The 17,208-nt window shown below is 58.0% G+C and overlaps 1 protein-coding gene across 1 annotated transcript; it reads left to right on the top strand.

Moving 5' to 3' along the window:
* Positions 1 to 628: 628 nt before the first annotated feature.
* On the top strand, positions 629 to 14,363 carry BRINP2 (BMP/retinoic acid inducible neural specific 2). The gene is made up of 8 exons (XM_058030031.1): positions 629 to 714; positions 7,289 to 7,635; positions 10,160 to 10,350; positions 10,472 to 10,662; positions 11,019 to 11,124; positions 11,481 to 11,717; positions 11,864 to 12,086; positions 12,409 to 14,363. Exons 2-8 carry the CDS (start codon positions 7,355 to 7,357, stop codon positions 13,523 to 13,525), a joined length of 2,346 nt encoding a protein of 781 aa, XP_057886014.1. The 5' UTR covers positions 629 to 714; positions 7,289 to 7,354; the 3' UTR covers positions 13,526 to 14,363.
* The last annotated feature ends 2,845 nt before the right edge of the window (positions 14,364 to 17,208 follow it).

The raw sequence follows: 17,208 nt of genomic DNA, 5'->3' as shown, positions 1-17,208 counted from the left end.
CACATCCCGGGGCTCTCCATGCTCTCTCGCGTTCCCCATCCCGCACATCCCGGGGCTCTCCATGCTCTCTCCCGTTCCCCATCCCGCACATCCCGGGGCTCTCCATGCTCTCTCCCGTTCCCCATCCCGCACATCCCGGGGCTCTCCATGGTCTCTCCCGTTCCCCATCCCGCACATCCCGGGGCTCTCCATGCTCTCTCCCGTTCCCCATCCCGCACATCCCGGGGCTCTCCATGCTCTCTCCCGTTCCCCATCCCGCACATCCCGGGGCTCTCCATGCTCTCTCCCGTTCCCCATCCCGCACATCCCGGGGCTCTCCATGCTCTCTCCCGTTCCCCATCCCGCACATCCCGGGGCTCGCTCACCCCGGGTCGGGAGGCGGGAGCGGTACCCCCGCACCACGCCCCGCCCCTCCCCATCCCGCTCACCCAATGGGGACGCGCGGGGCCACCGGCGGAGCCTGTGATTGGCTGCGGGCGCTGCATATATTATCGGCGCAGCACGGCGGCCCCGCGGAGCGCGCGGACCCGGCGGCCGCGGCTGAGGGAGCCCGGGATGGTGGCGGCGCCTCCGGGGCCCGCCCGGCCGCCCGCACATGGCGCGGCCCGGAGGCGGCGGCGGGGCAGCGCCCGGGGCCGCTGAGCCGGAGCCGATCGGAGCGGGACGCCAAGGAGAGGCGGCCGGTGCCCCGCCGGCGCTGATTTGGAGCCTGGGGTGAGTCCGCGGGGTCGCGGGGAGGAGTTGGGGACGGGGTTTGAGGCGGCGCGGGGGTCCCGCCGGTGGTGGGGTGGGGAGGGAGCGCTGCGGGCCGAGCGGCGGCCCCGCAAGGCGGAGATCCCGGGTACCGACGGCGGCTCGCTCGGTGACCTTGGTCAAGTTGTGTCCCCGCTCCGGGCTCGCTTCGCAGCCTCCCCGGCGAGCTCGGGTGTCGGGAAAGGCACCGAGTCCTGCCCGGGCGGAGCCGCCCTGGCGCGGGCCCCACAGGTGAGGGGCGGCTGCCACCGGCACGGTGGGACCGGGAGCCGGCGGGCTACAGGGACAAACGGTCTGCCCGGGATGCTGGGACTTGCTGCTGTGTGCTGAGTGCGCTGCTCGGTGTGGAATGCCCGTGTGAGACACCCCGCGCCCGCAGGGACCGGGGAGATGCCCCCGCAAATGTTAAAACGCGCATTTCTCCGATGGGCCCCGATTATCAGTAACCTGTGGGGGGATCAGTTCCGTGAGGGGATCGCCCGTTCCCCGCACCGCAGGGCCCCGCTCCGCCGCCCGGAGCATCGGGTGGAGCAGTGGGTGCGTGACCCGTCGGGAGGTGTTTGCTCGCCTGCCCGGCACAGCTCCGGTACCCGGGGGCTCCCCGCTACCAGGCTCCCTTCCCTCAACACTCATCTTTCCAGTAGGAAACAAAACTCGGTGTTTTTAAAGCGCTGGATCGCATCGTCTCCGGGCGCAGCGCTGCCGGTCCCTCCCCAGGGACCCGCGTGTGGCTGCCCTGGGGCGGCCGTGGCGGCTCCCGGAGTGTCCCCGCTCTGGTGCCGGGCACTCCGAGCCCGGGCGCTCGGGGCCGGGTGGGACCCGCCGGCAGATGTCAGTGTCCCCTCTCTGTCGGCAGCCAGGAGGGTCCCTGCCAGCCCCGGAGGCCCCTGCACTTTTTCCGAAGCGGAGCTGTCTGTGGTGGCCGTGCAGTGACAGTTTGGAGAGCTGGGTCTCCAGGGGAGGTGGCCCCACTCTGACACCCCAGAGGAGCGCTCCCTCTCTATGCCCAGCACCAGCCACCTACCACCTTATTTATCATGGTCTGCTAACGCTGAGCTACACTTGTGCATCACTGCCCGTCCGTGACACTTGTCACTCGTGTGAAGGCAGGGAAGGGAAGCAGTGTTCCTCACCTTGCGCTGCCTCCTGCATGAGGATGGTGCTGGGCTTGCAGGATCTGTTAGGATGAAAGAGCCATCCTCCCTGCGGAGGAGGCGGCAGGGCTGCTCCCTTTCCCTGGCCCCTTGTGCCCAGGGTTGCTCTTTTTCCCCATCCCCTCGTGTGCAGGGCTGCTCTCCCTGGTCCCAGAGATCCATCTGCAGGGATTCTTTGGTCTGAGAGCCGAGCGCAAGGTGGGGAAGCCAGAGCTGCTGCTGCCGTCACTGTGCTGGGGGGGAAATTCTATTTTGCACATTTATTTGCTTTATTTAAGAGGCTTTTTGCCTGTAGGTGTGAAAGTCTCGGGTGTGCAAAGCCAGAGGGCAGAACACATGGCACTGGTGCGACTGTGCACGCAGCTGCCATCTCCCCTGACAGCGGCCCAGGCTTCAACTCATTTGATGTCTTATGCAAATCCTCGGCTCCCTGAGTCCTGGGATTTTCTGCTATTTTCCTTTACTCTCATCTTCGAGTGTCTCGCTCTTGAGGATGTGAAGAAAAGCTAATAAAAGGAACCCAAGTCGCTGAGTCCTTAGAGGTTTTCTAACGGGTCTTATGAGCTGAGAGGAGGAGGAGGAGGGCAGCGGCTTGGGGTCCCTCGGCTGTAGCGACTGATGGGGCTGCAGAGGGTGGCCAGCAGGAGAGCCCGCTCCCAGCCGCGGCTCCGAGGTGTCCGTCTGTCTGTCCCCACGCTCGGAGCTGTGTTACCGGGGCCGGCTGCCAGGTGGCTGCCAGCGCCCCGCCGTGCCCGCTTTGCCGGCGATTACGGCGCTGCTGTCGCTCCGGCGGTGCCTGCCTCGCTCTCTTAATTACCCCGGCTGATCAGCGGGGCCCTGGAGCTTCCTTGGCAGCGTGCGGGAGCCAGCCCGGCCATGCAGCTCCTCCCGAGCCACGGCCTAGCCGGGGCACAGGAGGAGGTGTAGGGCAGAGGAAACACTGTGGGCAGGGCTGGCAGTAGGGGACACAGGCTCCACGCAGCCCCAGGTGAGCCTGGTGGCCCCGGAGCAATGGGAGCATCCTGCTAAAACTGATCCCTTTGGGATTGTCTGTCCCGAGGTGTGCAACATCGAGAGGTGGCCTGGGCGCCTGCGTGCATGCACAGATAGACACGGCTCAGCTGAGTCAATCCACTTCAGACGCTAAACTGCACTTAGCCTTTGCCCAGGCTCTTTTAAGTGGCCTTAATTTGATAAAGCTTTTCCATGTTTAATGAGAAGGTGACTCAGTCCCTGGGTTGATGTTCGTCCCCAGGGAGCTGCAGACCCCTCCCCATCGCTCCTGCACAGATGCACCTGGGCTCCCACTGTGCCCAGGGACCATTCCCTGTGACTGGGCACATCCCACAGCCCTGCCACCGATGGTGTTGTGTACCTGCCATGGGCACTGGGGTTTGCTGTGCCTCTGGGCTTCCGCTCAGCGTGCACAGAGGTGGTTCCAGGGTCCATCTGGAACCTTCCTGCGCTTCCCAACAGCACCTGGCAAATACCACTGCCCCCTCCCCAGTGCATGCTTCCCAGTTGCTGTATCTCCAGATCTGCTCCTGCAGCATGAAAGGGCACAAATCAATGTTAATGTCCCTAACAATTAGCTAACATCTTAATTATCGAGCTTGGCCTGATGAGTGGTGGAGCACGTGGCTCTGGAGATGCCGTGGGCATGGAGGGGAGTGGGACCCTGGCATAACTCCGATGTTGTGCTGAGGGGGTTGCTGCTGTCACTGTCAGCTCCAAGGGCAGCAGAGGGAGGCTTTTGCAGCTCACCTGAGCACCCCATCCTTCCTTCAGCCTCTCAAGCCATTTTGGATGAGGACACCACTGCAGAAGTGATCCCACTGCCATCCCCCGGGTGGGGAGTGACTCTAGAAATTGCCATGAGCTCTTTGTAAGATGTAGCTCATGTGAGAGTGTGGGCCATGCATCAGCATCACTGGGGTGTTCTGCTGCAGGCAATGGGGACAGACTGCACTTCAAGAAGCTCAGGAAGACTTGGCCCTGAAAGAGGTTGTGATTCTAGGAAAACTTGCCAATAATATTTACTTTGGTACTCTTCTTCCTTGCTTCGGGGTTTTTATAGAAGAGGGAAGAGGAGAAAAAAAATAACAAGCTGGAAGTTTTCCAACTTTTGTGATGCAAAACCCTAAATCAAAAGGAAGAGGAAAAAAAAAGAGTTGTCAGATGCTTCTCATCAAATCTTCATTTTTTTGGATCAAGGAAAAGTGATTAGAAAGTTATTTCCAGCTCTAGTAGTAAGGTCAAGGGGGTTACTTGTTTCTAAAGAGCTTTACTCTCCCCAGCATCCCAGGAGGATCCTGGTGTGAGCATGTGCAGGTGCGCCCTGAAAAGCATTGCCCCAGCCCCCCTTCCCCTCAAACCAGAGCCAGCTGTAGGGATTGAGGACTATGCAGAGCTATTGCAATATCTGCATGTATTTATTTTCTATCACTCCTGATCGATAGGAGGAAATAAGTTACCCCAGTGACAGTGGTGCAGGGAAGCTGCTCCATGAGGATGAGCTGCTGCAGAGTCAGTGCAGCCCCCTCACAGGCCCTCCTTGCCTGGCTTGGGACTCCAGCTCCTGTTGGCAAGGATGCTGCCGTGCGTCATCACCGTCCCCAGGCAGGAGCCTCCCTCGGAGGTGCCGCCACACGCCGTGTAAATAGGAGGGAAGTGTGAATAAAAGCTCACTCAGCAAGGCTGGAAACTCTGCTCCATACCACGAGGGATTCTTCACTGGTTTTGTACCAGTTTGCCCCGGCTGAGTGCTGGAAATACCAAATCCTATTTTTATTGCTCTGTAGTAAAACATGAAGTAGCCACAGGGAAACATGGCATGCTCAGCCTGGATCTCAGAATGAGCTCCCCAGGGAAGGTGTCGGAGCAGGCTGAGGTGGTGCAGAGCTGGCCTAGGGACCACAGCCTGAGGGAAAAGGTGGCCCACAGTGGGTCTACCCATAATATCCATCCCCAGGATGGTGAGCCAGATGTTTGCTGCCTTAGCTGTGGTGCTGTGGTGGGAGAGGGGATTTGGAGGGGAAGGACAGCATGGGAAATCCCTCTTGGCCAGGGCATGTGGAGATGCCCTCCAGAGTGGTAATGGCAAGGGGCTGGTTAGTGCTGGTGAGAACCATTTAACATCTAGGATGGTTTGATGGAAAAGACAGTGCTCTTCCTGGTGTGTCCCACCCAAAAAAATCTCCTCTGTGCTTTGAATCAAAGAGGGAATACTCCTGTGTCCTTCTGATTTACACCAGGAAAGCCTCAGGGAGGGTGGTGAAGTGACTGGTGCAAAACCAGTCTGTGGTGATGGATGAGGCCAATGTCCCATGGCACCTGTGGAAAAGCATCTCCTTTAACCACTTAAAACCCCTTTAACATCCCCTGTGAGACCTAGGCTGATACAGACCCATGTGGAGGGAGGGGGGAGAGGGACACAGCCAGGGAGCAGCCCCTGCCCAGCCCCACCTCAGCTGGAGCTGGGTCAGGAGCCCCTTAACACCCATGGATGATGATGGGAGACCAGGAGCCAGGGTGTGCCAGGCCTGTTTGTGAGGCAACAGGCAGAGTCCCGGTGCACCAGATATTTAAACAAGGTGTTTTGCTGTCACAGCCATATTTAATGCTACAAGCAGTGTGTTTCCATGGGCAGGGTTTAGAAAAAGAAGCTGCTCAAGAAGGCTTTACCCTCCCTCAGCTTCTCAGCTGAGATCCAGAGTGTTGCTTTCCTCCTTGCTGTCTGGGAAAGGGATCAAATCACTGAGGGTTTAGCCTGTGGTCAGTATCTAAACCATCCATGAGGTTTAGTGCCAGACCCTGGCTCCCACCATTCTCTCCTGGACACAGCAGCAGGACCTGGCTGCAGGCAGCATGGACCTGGGGGGGTTAATCTTGAGCTTTGAGGATCCCTTTGGTCCCCAGGCCACATCAATTGTTAATTGTACCAGCAGATATTCCTGGGGAGGGGAGCAAGCTGCCAGTCTGCTTCAGGCAGGCTCTGTGTCCCTTCTGCCTGCTTGCCCTCAGCCCAGCTTTGGCTGTAGGCAGGGAGGATTAGGGGCAGCCAAATGCCTTGGCTCAGCCACCACCCACACTTGGCAGCTCCGTGAGCCTCTGGCATTGGGTCCTGCCCCATTTTGGGGGTGACAGATGCCCCCTCCTTGAGGCACTGCCTGTCCCCCAGCCCAGCATGGGACAGGGTTGGGATTTGGGCATATCCTGCCCCACGTGCCAGGGGCAGAAGGCAGTGACTGGGCTGTCATGTGGCTGCCTGCCAGGCTGGGAAAAACCAGGGTGACACGTGAAAAAAGTGTGGGGGAACAGAAGCCCTGCCTGCTGCTCCTGCCCACCCCACTGCCCTGGCACCCCAGCCTGGTGATGTGAAACTCTCAGCTTTTGTTTAAAATTCACAGGGCCCCAGCCTCGAGGGCTGGGCGAGAAGCTGGGAAAGTGTAATCAAAGGGCACCCTTAAGGGTTTAAAAATAGAAGAGAGGGAGAAAAAAAATTGAAAAAACATATTATTACATGTTCAAGCATGATGATTCATCCAGCAAAGCCCTGTTTGGGAGAAGGCAGGGTTGGTGTGAGCTCAGCAGGGATGGGCATTTGGGCTCCAGCCGCCTTCCTGGAACAAAAACCACCTACCCTGGCAGGACTGCAGCAAGGGGGTCCCTGTTCTGGGCAAACAGCTGCTGGTGCCTCACAGCACACCTGGCCTTGGCCAGGACTTACAAATCCCCATCTCCACCTTTGCTGGCAAATTCAGACTCTGTCCTTGTGGCTGCTGCTGCCAGAAAAGCTCCATCTTTACTTTGCACTCAGAACACTGCTTCCATAAGCCTGGGCAGCCTTGGAGTGGCCATCCATCCATCCATCCATCCATCCATCCATCCATCCATCCATCCATCCATCCATCCATCCAGACACTAGCAGGACACAAAGACAAGTCTAACATCAACCAGACGTGATCCAGTCTATACCTGGAGAAGCTAATTTTCCCCGTTCCTCATGATTATAATATTTTAGCCCCACCTGAAATGAGCTGCATGCTCATGACGTTTGTCCCCACAACGCAGGGTGCAGGGCAGCCCACAGCAGCGAGCTGTGTCATATAATAATAATAATAATAAATAAATAATATGCCAGGCTGATGTCCAGCAGAGAAAAACATAAAGAAAAAGCCAGAAATTCCTCAAACAGCCATCAGCCAGGATTTCATTTAACTCCAGCACCCCCAGCCCCATAAACTCTTATTTCTTGTGGCATGACCCGGCTCTCCCTGGACCGCAGCGTTCCCTCCAGTCAGCAGCATCCCAGCCAGCATTCCAGAGCTTGCTCCCGGTTTCCATCCGTTCCTCACGGGCCTCCCCTGTTGTCGTTGCAGGGCGGGGCTGTCCCGGAGCGTTGCCGCGGGGTGAGAGAATGAAGAAGCCGGCCGGGCAGCAGCAGGATGGGGCGGCAGGACCTGCCCCGTGCTGACGGGCCCCCGCCCATGCTGCCCTGGCCGCTGGCCCTGCTGGCCCTGAGCGCCTGCTGCCGCTGCAGCGCCGTGCCCCAGGGCCATGCAGCCCCCGCCGCGCCCTCCTCATCCTCCTCATCCTCCTCTCCCTCGGCCCGGCCGCCTCTCGACTGGCTCCTCACCGACCGGGGACCCTTCTACCGAGCCCAGGAGTACGTGGACTTCATGGAGCGCTACCGGCAGGGGTTCACCACCAGGTACAGGATCTACAGGTGAGAGGCCCTGGGGGGATGTGGGGGCATGGCAGAGTGGAGGCAGACCCTCTCTAATCCACATGAGCAGACCCCCATGTTTGGGAGGAGGTTGTCCTTTGGGTGGGTGTGAGATGCTGCTTTTCCAGGGAATGCTCTTGGTGAGGCCAGGCTGGGCTCATGGCTGTCGAGGTGTCTGCTGGTCAGAGTGACCCCAAGAGAAGTTGGAAAATCTCTTTTCCCAGCCCAGTGCTCGAAGAAGGAGTCAGGGCTCTTCATTTCTCTGTCTCAAGGTTGTTTATTGTATCTTAGCTATAAAATTCTTTCTCCTGTCCAGCCAAGGTGCGCTCAGCAGGACAGTTCCAGGCACTCTGCCTGCCCCCAGGGCTGTGTTATGTCTTTATACTAAAAACTACGTGTACAATGTTTACAATTCCTTCCCAATACCTATCACCCATGTTAGACAGTGAGCTTCTACTCTAAACCAATCTAAAAGTGCAAACATCACACCAAAAGATGGAGGCCAAGAAGAAAAAGAAGGAGAAAGTCTGAACACAACCAGATTCCTTCATCTTGCCCCCTGAACCCCCATTCTAAAAAACCCAAAAACCTATTTTTCACCTTGTGATAAATTCACTATCATTCTACTTAATTTGTCATGGTTTACAGATCTTCATCTAAGGTTGGTAACTTTCTCCACTGGTCATGATCAAAACCACAGGGGCATTTTGGGGGCATTCTGGGCTCTGTGCCAGGGTGTGTGAGCCCCCAGGCAGGGGTCTTGGCTGCTCAGGACAGCCAGAGGGATGTCCTGGGTCCTGACACCAGGCAGGATTTGCCCTAAGATGGGAGGGATTTGGTGCCCAGGTTGAGATGGGATCAGCCCTTGTGGCAGGAGGCACAGAGCCCACTGGGCTGGATGGGTCTCGTGTGCTCCAGTCCCTTTGGACATCCTCCACCTATGATCTCCTGCCTTGAGATGGAGGCTGGGGACAGCAGAAGGGAAGTGTGCATGTGGTGTCCACCTTCCAGGCCCTTTGGACAAAGATGTTCTCTTGTCCTTTTTCTGTGCACAAAGATTCTCTTTGCCAAATTACTGAACCTGCCTAGACTGGCAGTTCTTTGGGGCTGGGATGCTGCTGGGACTTGAGAAAAGCCACCCTGACTGACCCCCTAGGCATGTCCCCAGTGCCATCTGCCCATGGACTGCTATGGGATGCTGTATACATGGGGGCCAAGGCTGGAGGGGGCTTCTTGCCAGCAGAGAACCAGGTTTGGCAGCAGTGGGGTCCACTCACCACAGCAAAGGCCACCCTGTGACAGCCTCTGTGGGAAACCCACTCCACTCCACCGCCTCCTGTGCCTAACTGGGGCTGTCACCTCTGCCTCATGAGCCCTTTCCCTTCCACTCCCCAGCAGTGCTGAGCCCTGGGGGCTTCCAGCAGCAAAGCAAAGCCTGACCAGGGCCTCTTGGGGATGCTGACGTGGGTGCTGGGATGGCAGCCTTGTTATGCAGCCCTGCACCCCCAGGGAGCTCCTCTCCCCTTTCCTGTGTGCTGGTGCTGCCATGCCGAGGGAGCTGCGTCCTCCAGGGATGCTGTGGTGACGGTGATGGGACAGGAAGGAGCAGCCAGAGGGACAGAGCTGGCTCACACCTCCCCAGAGGCAGAGAACCTGCCATCAGCCTTCGGGCCTTGTTTGCCTCTGGGATGGAAGGGGGGAAATTGGCACCCCAGCCCCGAGGGAGTGTGTGTGTGCAAGGGGAGAGGCAGCACCCCCCTGCCTCATCCTCAGCCCTGCCACTGGCCCCTGCATCCCATTCTGGGCCCAAAGTCACGGTGGGAGGCAACCTGTCATCTGCCAAGCCCAGCAGCTGCTGCTTTGCACCCATCCACTGCTCCCTCCTGCTCCCTCCCTCTCCCTGTTTTCCCAGCCAGCCCTGGTGAAACTGTCTGTGAGGCACAGCCTGGTTTTAATTAGAGCCAAATGCCAAAGATTAAGCTGAAATTTGCTGCTGGTTGTTTATGAGGCCGTGGGGTTTTGGAGGCAGTGACAGGCTGGGTGGCACATTGACAGCATCTGGGGCTCTGAGGGGCCCACCACATCCCAACACCTCCAGCTTCCCACAAAATGCTGCTGATGTTGACAACCATGACACCCCCAGATGCTGGATTTTCACTTGGATCTATCTGTAGGCTGGAGGAGGATGAGCTGCAGGCAGCCCAAAGGGCTGGAAGAGGCTCTAGCCCTGCCCCGGGCTGTGATTAATGCCTTCCGGAGGTGCTGGGTTAATCAATAGTCAGCATCTCCGCTGCTTGTAGCTCTTTATCACCATCGATGGCTTAGGGAGGGACGGTGCTTTTGTCCTGCCTGGATCCATAGCTGGCAGCAGGTCCTTCATTTCCAGTGGGGAGGTCGGGATGATTCTATCCAGAGTTTTCCACCTGTCCTGAATGGAAATCAGGGACATAAGGAAGGAGAGCATGCATGTGTCATGGCCGGACCCACTTCACACCCTCTCCCCACTGCTGCTCTCGTCCCACAGAGAGTTTGCCCGTTGGAAGGTGAATAATCTGGCCTTGGAGAGGAAAGATTTCTTCAGCCTCCCACTTCCCCTGGCCCCCGAATTCATCCGCAACATCCGGCTGCTGGGGCGGCGGCCCAGCGCGCAGCAGATCACCGACAGCCTCATCAAGAAGTATGGGACACACTTCCTGCTGGCTGCCACGCTGGGAGGTGAGCGCTGGGCTGCTCGGCCCCTCGCACAGCGAGGGAGGGTGGGAAAAGCAGCACTGCGTGGCCAGGAAAGGGAATGGGGGCAGCCCACAGCCTTCCACAAGTATCACATCTCCCCCAGGAGAGGAGTCCCTGACCATTTTCGTGGACAAGCGCAAGCTGAGCCGGAGGGCAGAGCCCGCGGCGGGGGCTGGGAACAGCTCGGGGGTGTCGCTGGAGACCCTGCACCAGCTGGCAGCCTCCTACTTCATCGACAGGGAGAGCACCCTGCGCCGGCTGCACCACATCCAGATCGCCACGGCTGCCATCAAGGTACCAGAGGGGCGAGGAGGGGCCAGCGCCGGGACACGGCAGCCCGGGACTGCCCCGGGGCCCCTCCAGCTGGCCCGACCTGAAACAGCATCCCCCAGAGAGCAGAGAGCCGGGAAAGTTAACACCTTCCATTATTTATGGGAAATTGGGCACGCTAATAAAGGCACATTTTTCAGCGGGCTGCCGCCTGTCAACAAGCTAATTAGCAGATAATTAGTTCTCCTCTCTGACCATCGCCCTGCTACGAGGAGGGGGGCTTGGCCAGCGGGTCAGGGATTATCTGCAGCGCTCTCACCGGGATAGGGCACCCTGTGTCCCCTCCTGTGTACCCTGACCGCCTCGTGTCCCCATCTTAGGTGACAGAAACACGGACAGGGCCACTGGGCTGCAGCAACTATGACAACCTGGACTCGGTGAGCTCTGTCCTGGTGCAGAGCCCTGAGAACAAAGTGCAGCTCCAAGGTAGGACCGGGCTCGTGGGGATGTGCGGGCGGACGAGTGCTGCCATGGGATGCTTGTGGGTGCACGGGGGGATGCAGGGGAGGATGCTGGCACGAGATGCTGCTTCTAATTTCAGGGCTGGGGAGGAGAGGGGAGGAAAATAATGAAAGCTGGGCAGGATGAGGTTGTTGCTTGTCTGCCAAGAGGAGCCAAGATCGATGCAGAGCCCAGACAAGCGGCTCCACAGCAAATTGATATGATAATCATGCGAGGGTGGGAGCCCGGCGAGGGGGGAGAGGCTGGTGCCCTCCTCGCCCAGGCGGTGTTTGAGGGGCTCCGTGCGTGCGCTGATGCCCTCGGGGCTGCTCCCTCCGCAGGGCTGCAGACGGTGCTGCCCTCCTACCTGCGGGAGAGGTTCGTGGCCGCCGCCCTCAGCTACATCGCCTGCGGCTCGGCGGGGGAGCTGCTGTGCCGCCGCAGCGACTGCCGCTGCCAGTGCCAGCCCGCCTTCCCCCGCTGCAACTGCCCCGAGGCCGACATCCAGGCGCTGGAGAGCAGCCTGGCCCAGCTCGGGCGGGCCTGGGAGAGCCACCACAGCCAGTTTGAGGAGTCAGGTGAGGCTGGCAGACCCCACCGAGCATCTCCTTCCCCTTGAGAGCAGCCCAGGCTGGGTGCTCGCTCTTCTCACCATCAAGAGCTCGGGTGGAGGGAGGTTGCTTTCAGCTCCACCTTCCCTGATGCCATCTCCTTCTCCCCACAGAGGAGTTTCAGGCCCTGGTGAAAAGACTCCCCACGGACCGTTTCCTGAACAGGACAGCCATCTCCCACTTCTGGAGCATGGATCTGGATGTCCAGCACCGCTACCAGCAGCTGGGCACCAGCCTGAAGCTGCTCTCCAGGAAAACCTTCCGGCTCATCCGGCGCCTCTTCAACCTCAGCAAGCGCTGCCACCGCCAGCCTCGCTTCAAGCTGCCCAAGGAGAGGTAGGGTGCCCTGGCAGCCTTGCTGGGACACTGCCCCGTGCCCCAGGGGCGGCACACAGCCAGGGGATAACCCCCTGTGCCTGCAAGTGGAGAAGCTCCCACCATGGAGGGGGTGAGCAGGGAGCAGGAGCGGCTGTACCAGCTTGGAATGTGGCCCTGAGAGATCAGGTGCAGACCTGAAGGTGAAAAATGGGTTCATGGGGGGGCCACCAGCAGAGCAGGAAACCAGCACGAGGTGGGCAGCTGTTCCATCCTTAGGGAAAGTCAGTCACATCCCAAAAGATGCCATCTAAGCCTCTCTTCTGTGTTTCCTGTGCACCAGGTCCCTCCCTTACTGGTGGAGCCGCGCACAGTCGCTGCTGTACTGCAGCGAGACCACCGTGCCTGGGACCTTCCTGGAGGAAAGCCACAGCTGCACCTGTCCCTCAGAGCAGCCCTCCTGCCAGGGCTCCATCCCGTGTGCCTTGGGCGAGGGGCCAGCCTGTGCCAGCTGTGACCAGGACAACAGCACCCGCTGCGGGAGCTGCCACCACGGCTACGCGCTCACCCAGGGCTTCTGCCGCCCCGAGGTGGCCGACTCCCTGGAGCAATACCTGGGGCTGGAGACGGACCTGCAGGACCTGGAGCTCAAGTACCTGCTGCAGAAGCGGGACAGCCGCATCGAGGTGCACTCCATCTTCATCAGCAACGACATGCGCCTGGGCAGCTGGTTCGACCCCTCCTGGAGGAAGCGCATGCTCCTCACCCTCAAGAGCAACAAGTACAAGCCCGGGCTGGTTCACGTCATGCTGGCCCTGTCTCTGCAGATCTGCCTCACCAAGAACAGCACCCTGGAGCCCGTCATGGCCATCTATGTTAACCCCTTTGGGGGAAGCCACTCGGAGAGCTGGTTCATGCCTGTCAACGAGGGCAGCTTCCCAGACTGGGAAAGGACTACCGTAGATGCCTCTGCCCAGTGCCAAAACTGGACCATCACCTTGGGCAACAAGAGGAAGACCTTCTTTGAAACGGTGCACGTCTACCTGCGGAGCCGCATCAAGTCTCTGGATGACAGCTCCAACGAGACAATCTACTACGAGCCCTTGGAGATGTCAGATCCCTCCAAGAACCTGGGCTACATGAAAATCAACAGCTTGCAAGTCTTTGGCTACAGCCTGCCCTTTGAGCCGGACGCTATCCGTGACCTGATCCTCCAGCTGGACTACCCCTACACGCAGGGCTCCCAGGACTCAGCCATGCTGCAGCTGCTGGAGATCAGGGACAGGGTGAACAGGCTCTCACCCCCTGGCAAAATCCGCCTCGACCTCTTCACTTGCTTGCTCCGGCACCGGCTCAAGCTGGCCAACAACGAGGTGGCGAGGATCCAGTCCTCCCTGAGAGCCTTCAACGCCAAGCTGCCCAACGCCCTGGAGCAGGAGACGGGCAAGCTGTGCAGCTAACACAGCTGGCAGCGCTCACACCTCTGCCAGGGGGCTGCCAGGACAGACTGCCTGGGGAGGAGAGAGAAAGAACCGCCCTAAAAATCGAAATCAAGGCCTTACCTTAGTGCCAATTGCGTGCTTCCATGGTACACCCAGCATCTGGCCAAAGAGACACAGGGCTCGGGCGGATGGAGGATGCCAGTGGGACTGAGGAGGAGGAGGGATGGCTCATGGCATTGTGAACTGGCCCGGTGTGGGGACAATGCCACTGTGGCTGGGGAGGTGTGCCAGCGGCCCAGGGGGTGTGGCTTGCCCAGAGGCAGCTGCTGGTCCCACCAGAGCAGGTGCTGAACCCACCCTAAGGATCCCCCAGCAGCGGCCTCCTCGCCACCCCAACTTTTGTAGTCTTTTTAAGAGGTTTCTACTGGCACCTTTGCATCCCCCATGATCCATCCTGCAGCCGTGGCCTCGCACACGGTGCTGCTGGGGGCCCACAGCACAGGCCCTGCAGACCCAGCAGGTCCCCCTGGGGCCTCTCCATGAGCACCTCGTGTCTGCTGCCGTGCCGAGGCACCGTCTCACCCCTTGCCTGGAAGGACCTGGCACCTGCCCAGGGATGCTGCCATCACAGACACCCTCGGAGACCTCTGGGCCAAGGTTCCCTACACAACAGAAAAACCAACAAAAAAAACCCAACTCTACTGCAAAAGAAAGAAAAAGAAAATGTTTTATTTATGTATTTATTTATTTGGTTTGTTTGGGACAGGTTTTTTTTAAGCCTATTCATTTGGAGAGTGTCATTTCTTGTCAGTGGCTCCAGCCAAGAGACATCTTAGTAAAATGTATCTGTTTAATATATTTTTTAAAAAATGCCTTTTTTGAGCAAAAGAGCAACCAAAACCAACTGAGATTAAAAAAAAAAAAAAAAAAAAGAAAAGAACAGAACAGTTACTGTCATCCCTAGCCCTGGCTTTCCTCGTGCTGTGTGGCTCCCCTCCCTCCCTCCCTCCCTCCTTCCCAGTGCTGCTGTGCTGGGTGCCTGACTGGAATGTCAAGCAGTGGAGCTGCCCGGCTATCAGATGGGAATGTCGGGAGCCCAGACAAACAGAGCTCACTGCTCCAGTGCCTGCCCTCATCCCTTGGCCAAGGATGAGGCAGAGAGAGGAAGGAGCAGACCCTGTGACTGCAGGGATCCCCAAGGGAGGCGTGCAGACAGAGGGGATGGGGCAGGGAAAGGAGAGGGGTGGGAGAAGTGAATCAGTGTGCAGATCTGAGGCCGCCTTCTAATCCTCCACAGCCGGCAAAACTTGTCTGCTTGGATGCTGCAAAGGCAGTGGAAACCTGAACTCATCCATCCTGCTCCTGTCACCCACCTCTCCCCCATCCTCGGGCTGGGCAGATAAAGAGATAAGCAGGAGGAAAATAACACCAGGAGAGATAAAGAGACAGACAAGAGGAAAATAAAACAGGGATAGATAAACCATGCTTGCTATTTATATTCCCTGTCTAATCTATCAATCCATCAGGCTGGCTATTGTGGTTATAGCAGCCCTCAATCTGTCACCTAGACTTCTATTTTCCACACATCTGTCTTCCTTTGCCCACCTCTCCTCTCTCTCCCAGTCCTAAAGGGAAAAAAATCAGGCAATTAAACACACCAGGAGGAAATGAAAAGTCAAAGCCATCCTCTGGGCTCCCCAGGCAGAGCTGGCAGACATCAGCCTGAGGATGGGGAGGGCACAGGCATGAGGGCCAGCAGTGCTCCTGAGCAGGCAGGGCTGCCAGCAGGATTCCCAGCTAGAGAAGTTATTTTGGCTTCTGCTGAACATATTCCATCACTTCTTGGTTGTCCACAGCAGCTGTGGCTGTCCCATCCCTGGAAGTGTCCAAGGCCAGGTTGGATGAGGCTTTGGTCTACTGGAAGGTGTCCCTGCCTGTGGAAGGTCAGAACCAGATGAGATTTAAGGTGTTTTCTAACCCAAACCATTCTGGGGTTCTCCCCATCATCCTGTGGGCCATGTGTCAGGCTAACATTCCTCAAGTCCATCCTGTCTCCTCTAGACAGAGCACTTCCTACCATATTTTTTGGTGCCCTGAAGCAGTCCCACATCCTAAACCCAGGTCAACATGAATGCAAGAGTTGTTGGGATGACTGGCAGCACCTCAAGGTACCCATCAAGGGATGCACCCTGCACTTCTCTGGCTTTGTGTAGGCTCCAGATGGAGCCAAGTGATGCCCTAACAGTCCCATGTATGAGGAGGGAGGTGGATGAAGGCCATTTACTTTTAATTTGATGCAAAAAAGCACTGCAGGGAGTTAGGGGAGGCAGGCAGCTGGAAGGATGAGCCACCAGCTCTTTGCATCCTCAGCAGTTGCTTCTCCTCTCTCCACAGCCTCCCAGCAATATCCATAATCTATTGCCCAAAAGCACCAAGTTTGGCCCAAATTGCCAATTAATTCCCTTTAGGAATGAGGCTGTGCATGGCACTCCAAGGCTGGCAGCTGGCACAGCCCTGTCTCAGCAAAAAGCACTTCCCATGGGGAGGCAGACAAGACCTTGGGCACCCACCCCCAAACCATGGGGCTGCACCCCCTCTTTAACTCAGAGAAACAGAGTTGGTTCCTTAAATTTGGCTGCTGAATTGCTGTATTTTGGGAGAGAAATGCTTCCACCTTTTTGGGGATGTGTGTGAGTTAAAGGAAGAGCAGCAGCAGCAGCAGCAGCATGCCCTGGGAGGGACTGCCAGGCTGTGTGGGAATCTCAGGTGGAAGCAGCCAGGTCCTCCCATCCCTGCCCAGCAATTAAGGCACTCAGTGGAGGTGATTAAGAGGACGAGGTTAATAACTGGAGGTCAGCATTTGATTACCTGGCAGTGCTTTCCCTGCACAGAACAGTGCTGATGGCAGCAGGGCTGGCTGGAGAGCTGGGATCTGGCCTCAGGATGGGAACAGCCAGCCTGAACCAGGAATTCAGCACCAAACCCATCAGGTTTTACCATCTCCTGTGTTTGGGGTTGTCCCTTTCTAGGCTCTGTGTTTATATGAGATTCTCTGCAGTATGAAAGTCAGAAAATGGCCTTTAAATAACAAGCTGAGCTCTTCACTTGCTTGATGCAGACGCTCTGGTTCCCTCCAGACACGTTTGTTTGGCAGCTCTGCCAGGGAAAAGGAGGCCAGGGAAGGGCCAGGATGTTTCACCCCCAGCCCAGGCAGCAGCATGGGGTTACCTGCACCCTCTCCCAGGGCAGAGAGAGATCATGGCCCTCAGGCTGGGGCTGGTCCTGCTCCATGTGCCACCCTGAGACAGCCAGGGATGGGCTGTGATGGGCTGCACCTGAGCTAACAGCTCCACCTTTGTCACCTACACCCTTTTCCCCTCCTGCCTTCACCCTTTGAGCCTCCAGCCCTGTGTGCCATCAGGTGGTGGCCCAAGGGCACCTCTGAATCAGACTGGGCCCAAACAGCAAGGCCAGCTTTGCCATGGAGAGATGCTGTGAGCCTAACTCTGCATTCTTGCTCCATCCTGCCTCAGTTTACCCCTGTGGCTCGCAGCTAACACTCTGCCAGCCTGGCACAGAAGAACGTGGATGCACAGGAATGAAAACATCCCAGGGGAGGAGGGAGGGCTGGGAGAGCTCCAGGTAACACGCTGGAGCTGGCAGGAACTCTCCTGCTTTGCATGCAAACAGCACACTGGTGC

This window comes from Melospiza georgiana, chromosome 9, assembly GCF_028018845.1.
Source record: "Melospiza georgiana isolate bMelGeo1 chromosome 9, bMelGeo1.pri, whole genome shotgun sequence".
In the NCBI taxonomy this organism is placed as follows: Eukaryota; Metazoa; Chordata; class Aves; order Passeriformes; family Passerellidae; genus Melospiza; species Melospiza georgiana.
This window is presented reverse-complemented; position numbering and strand designations above follow the sequence as displayed.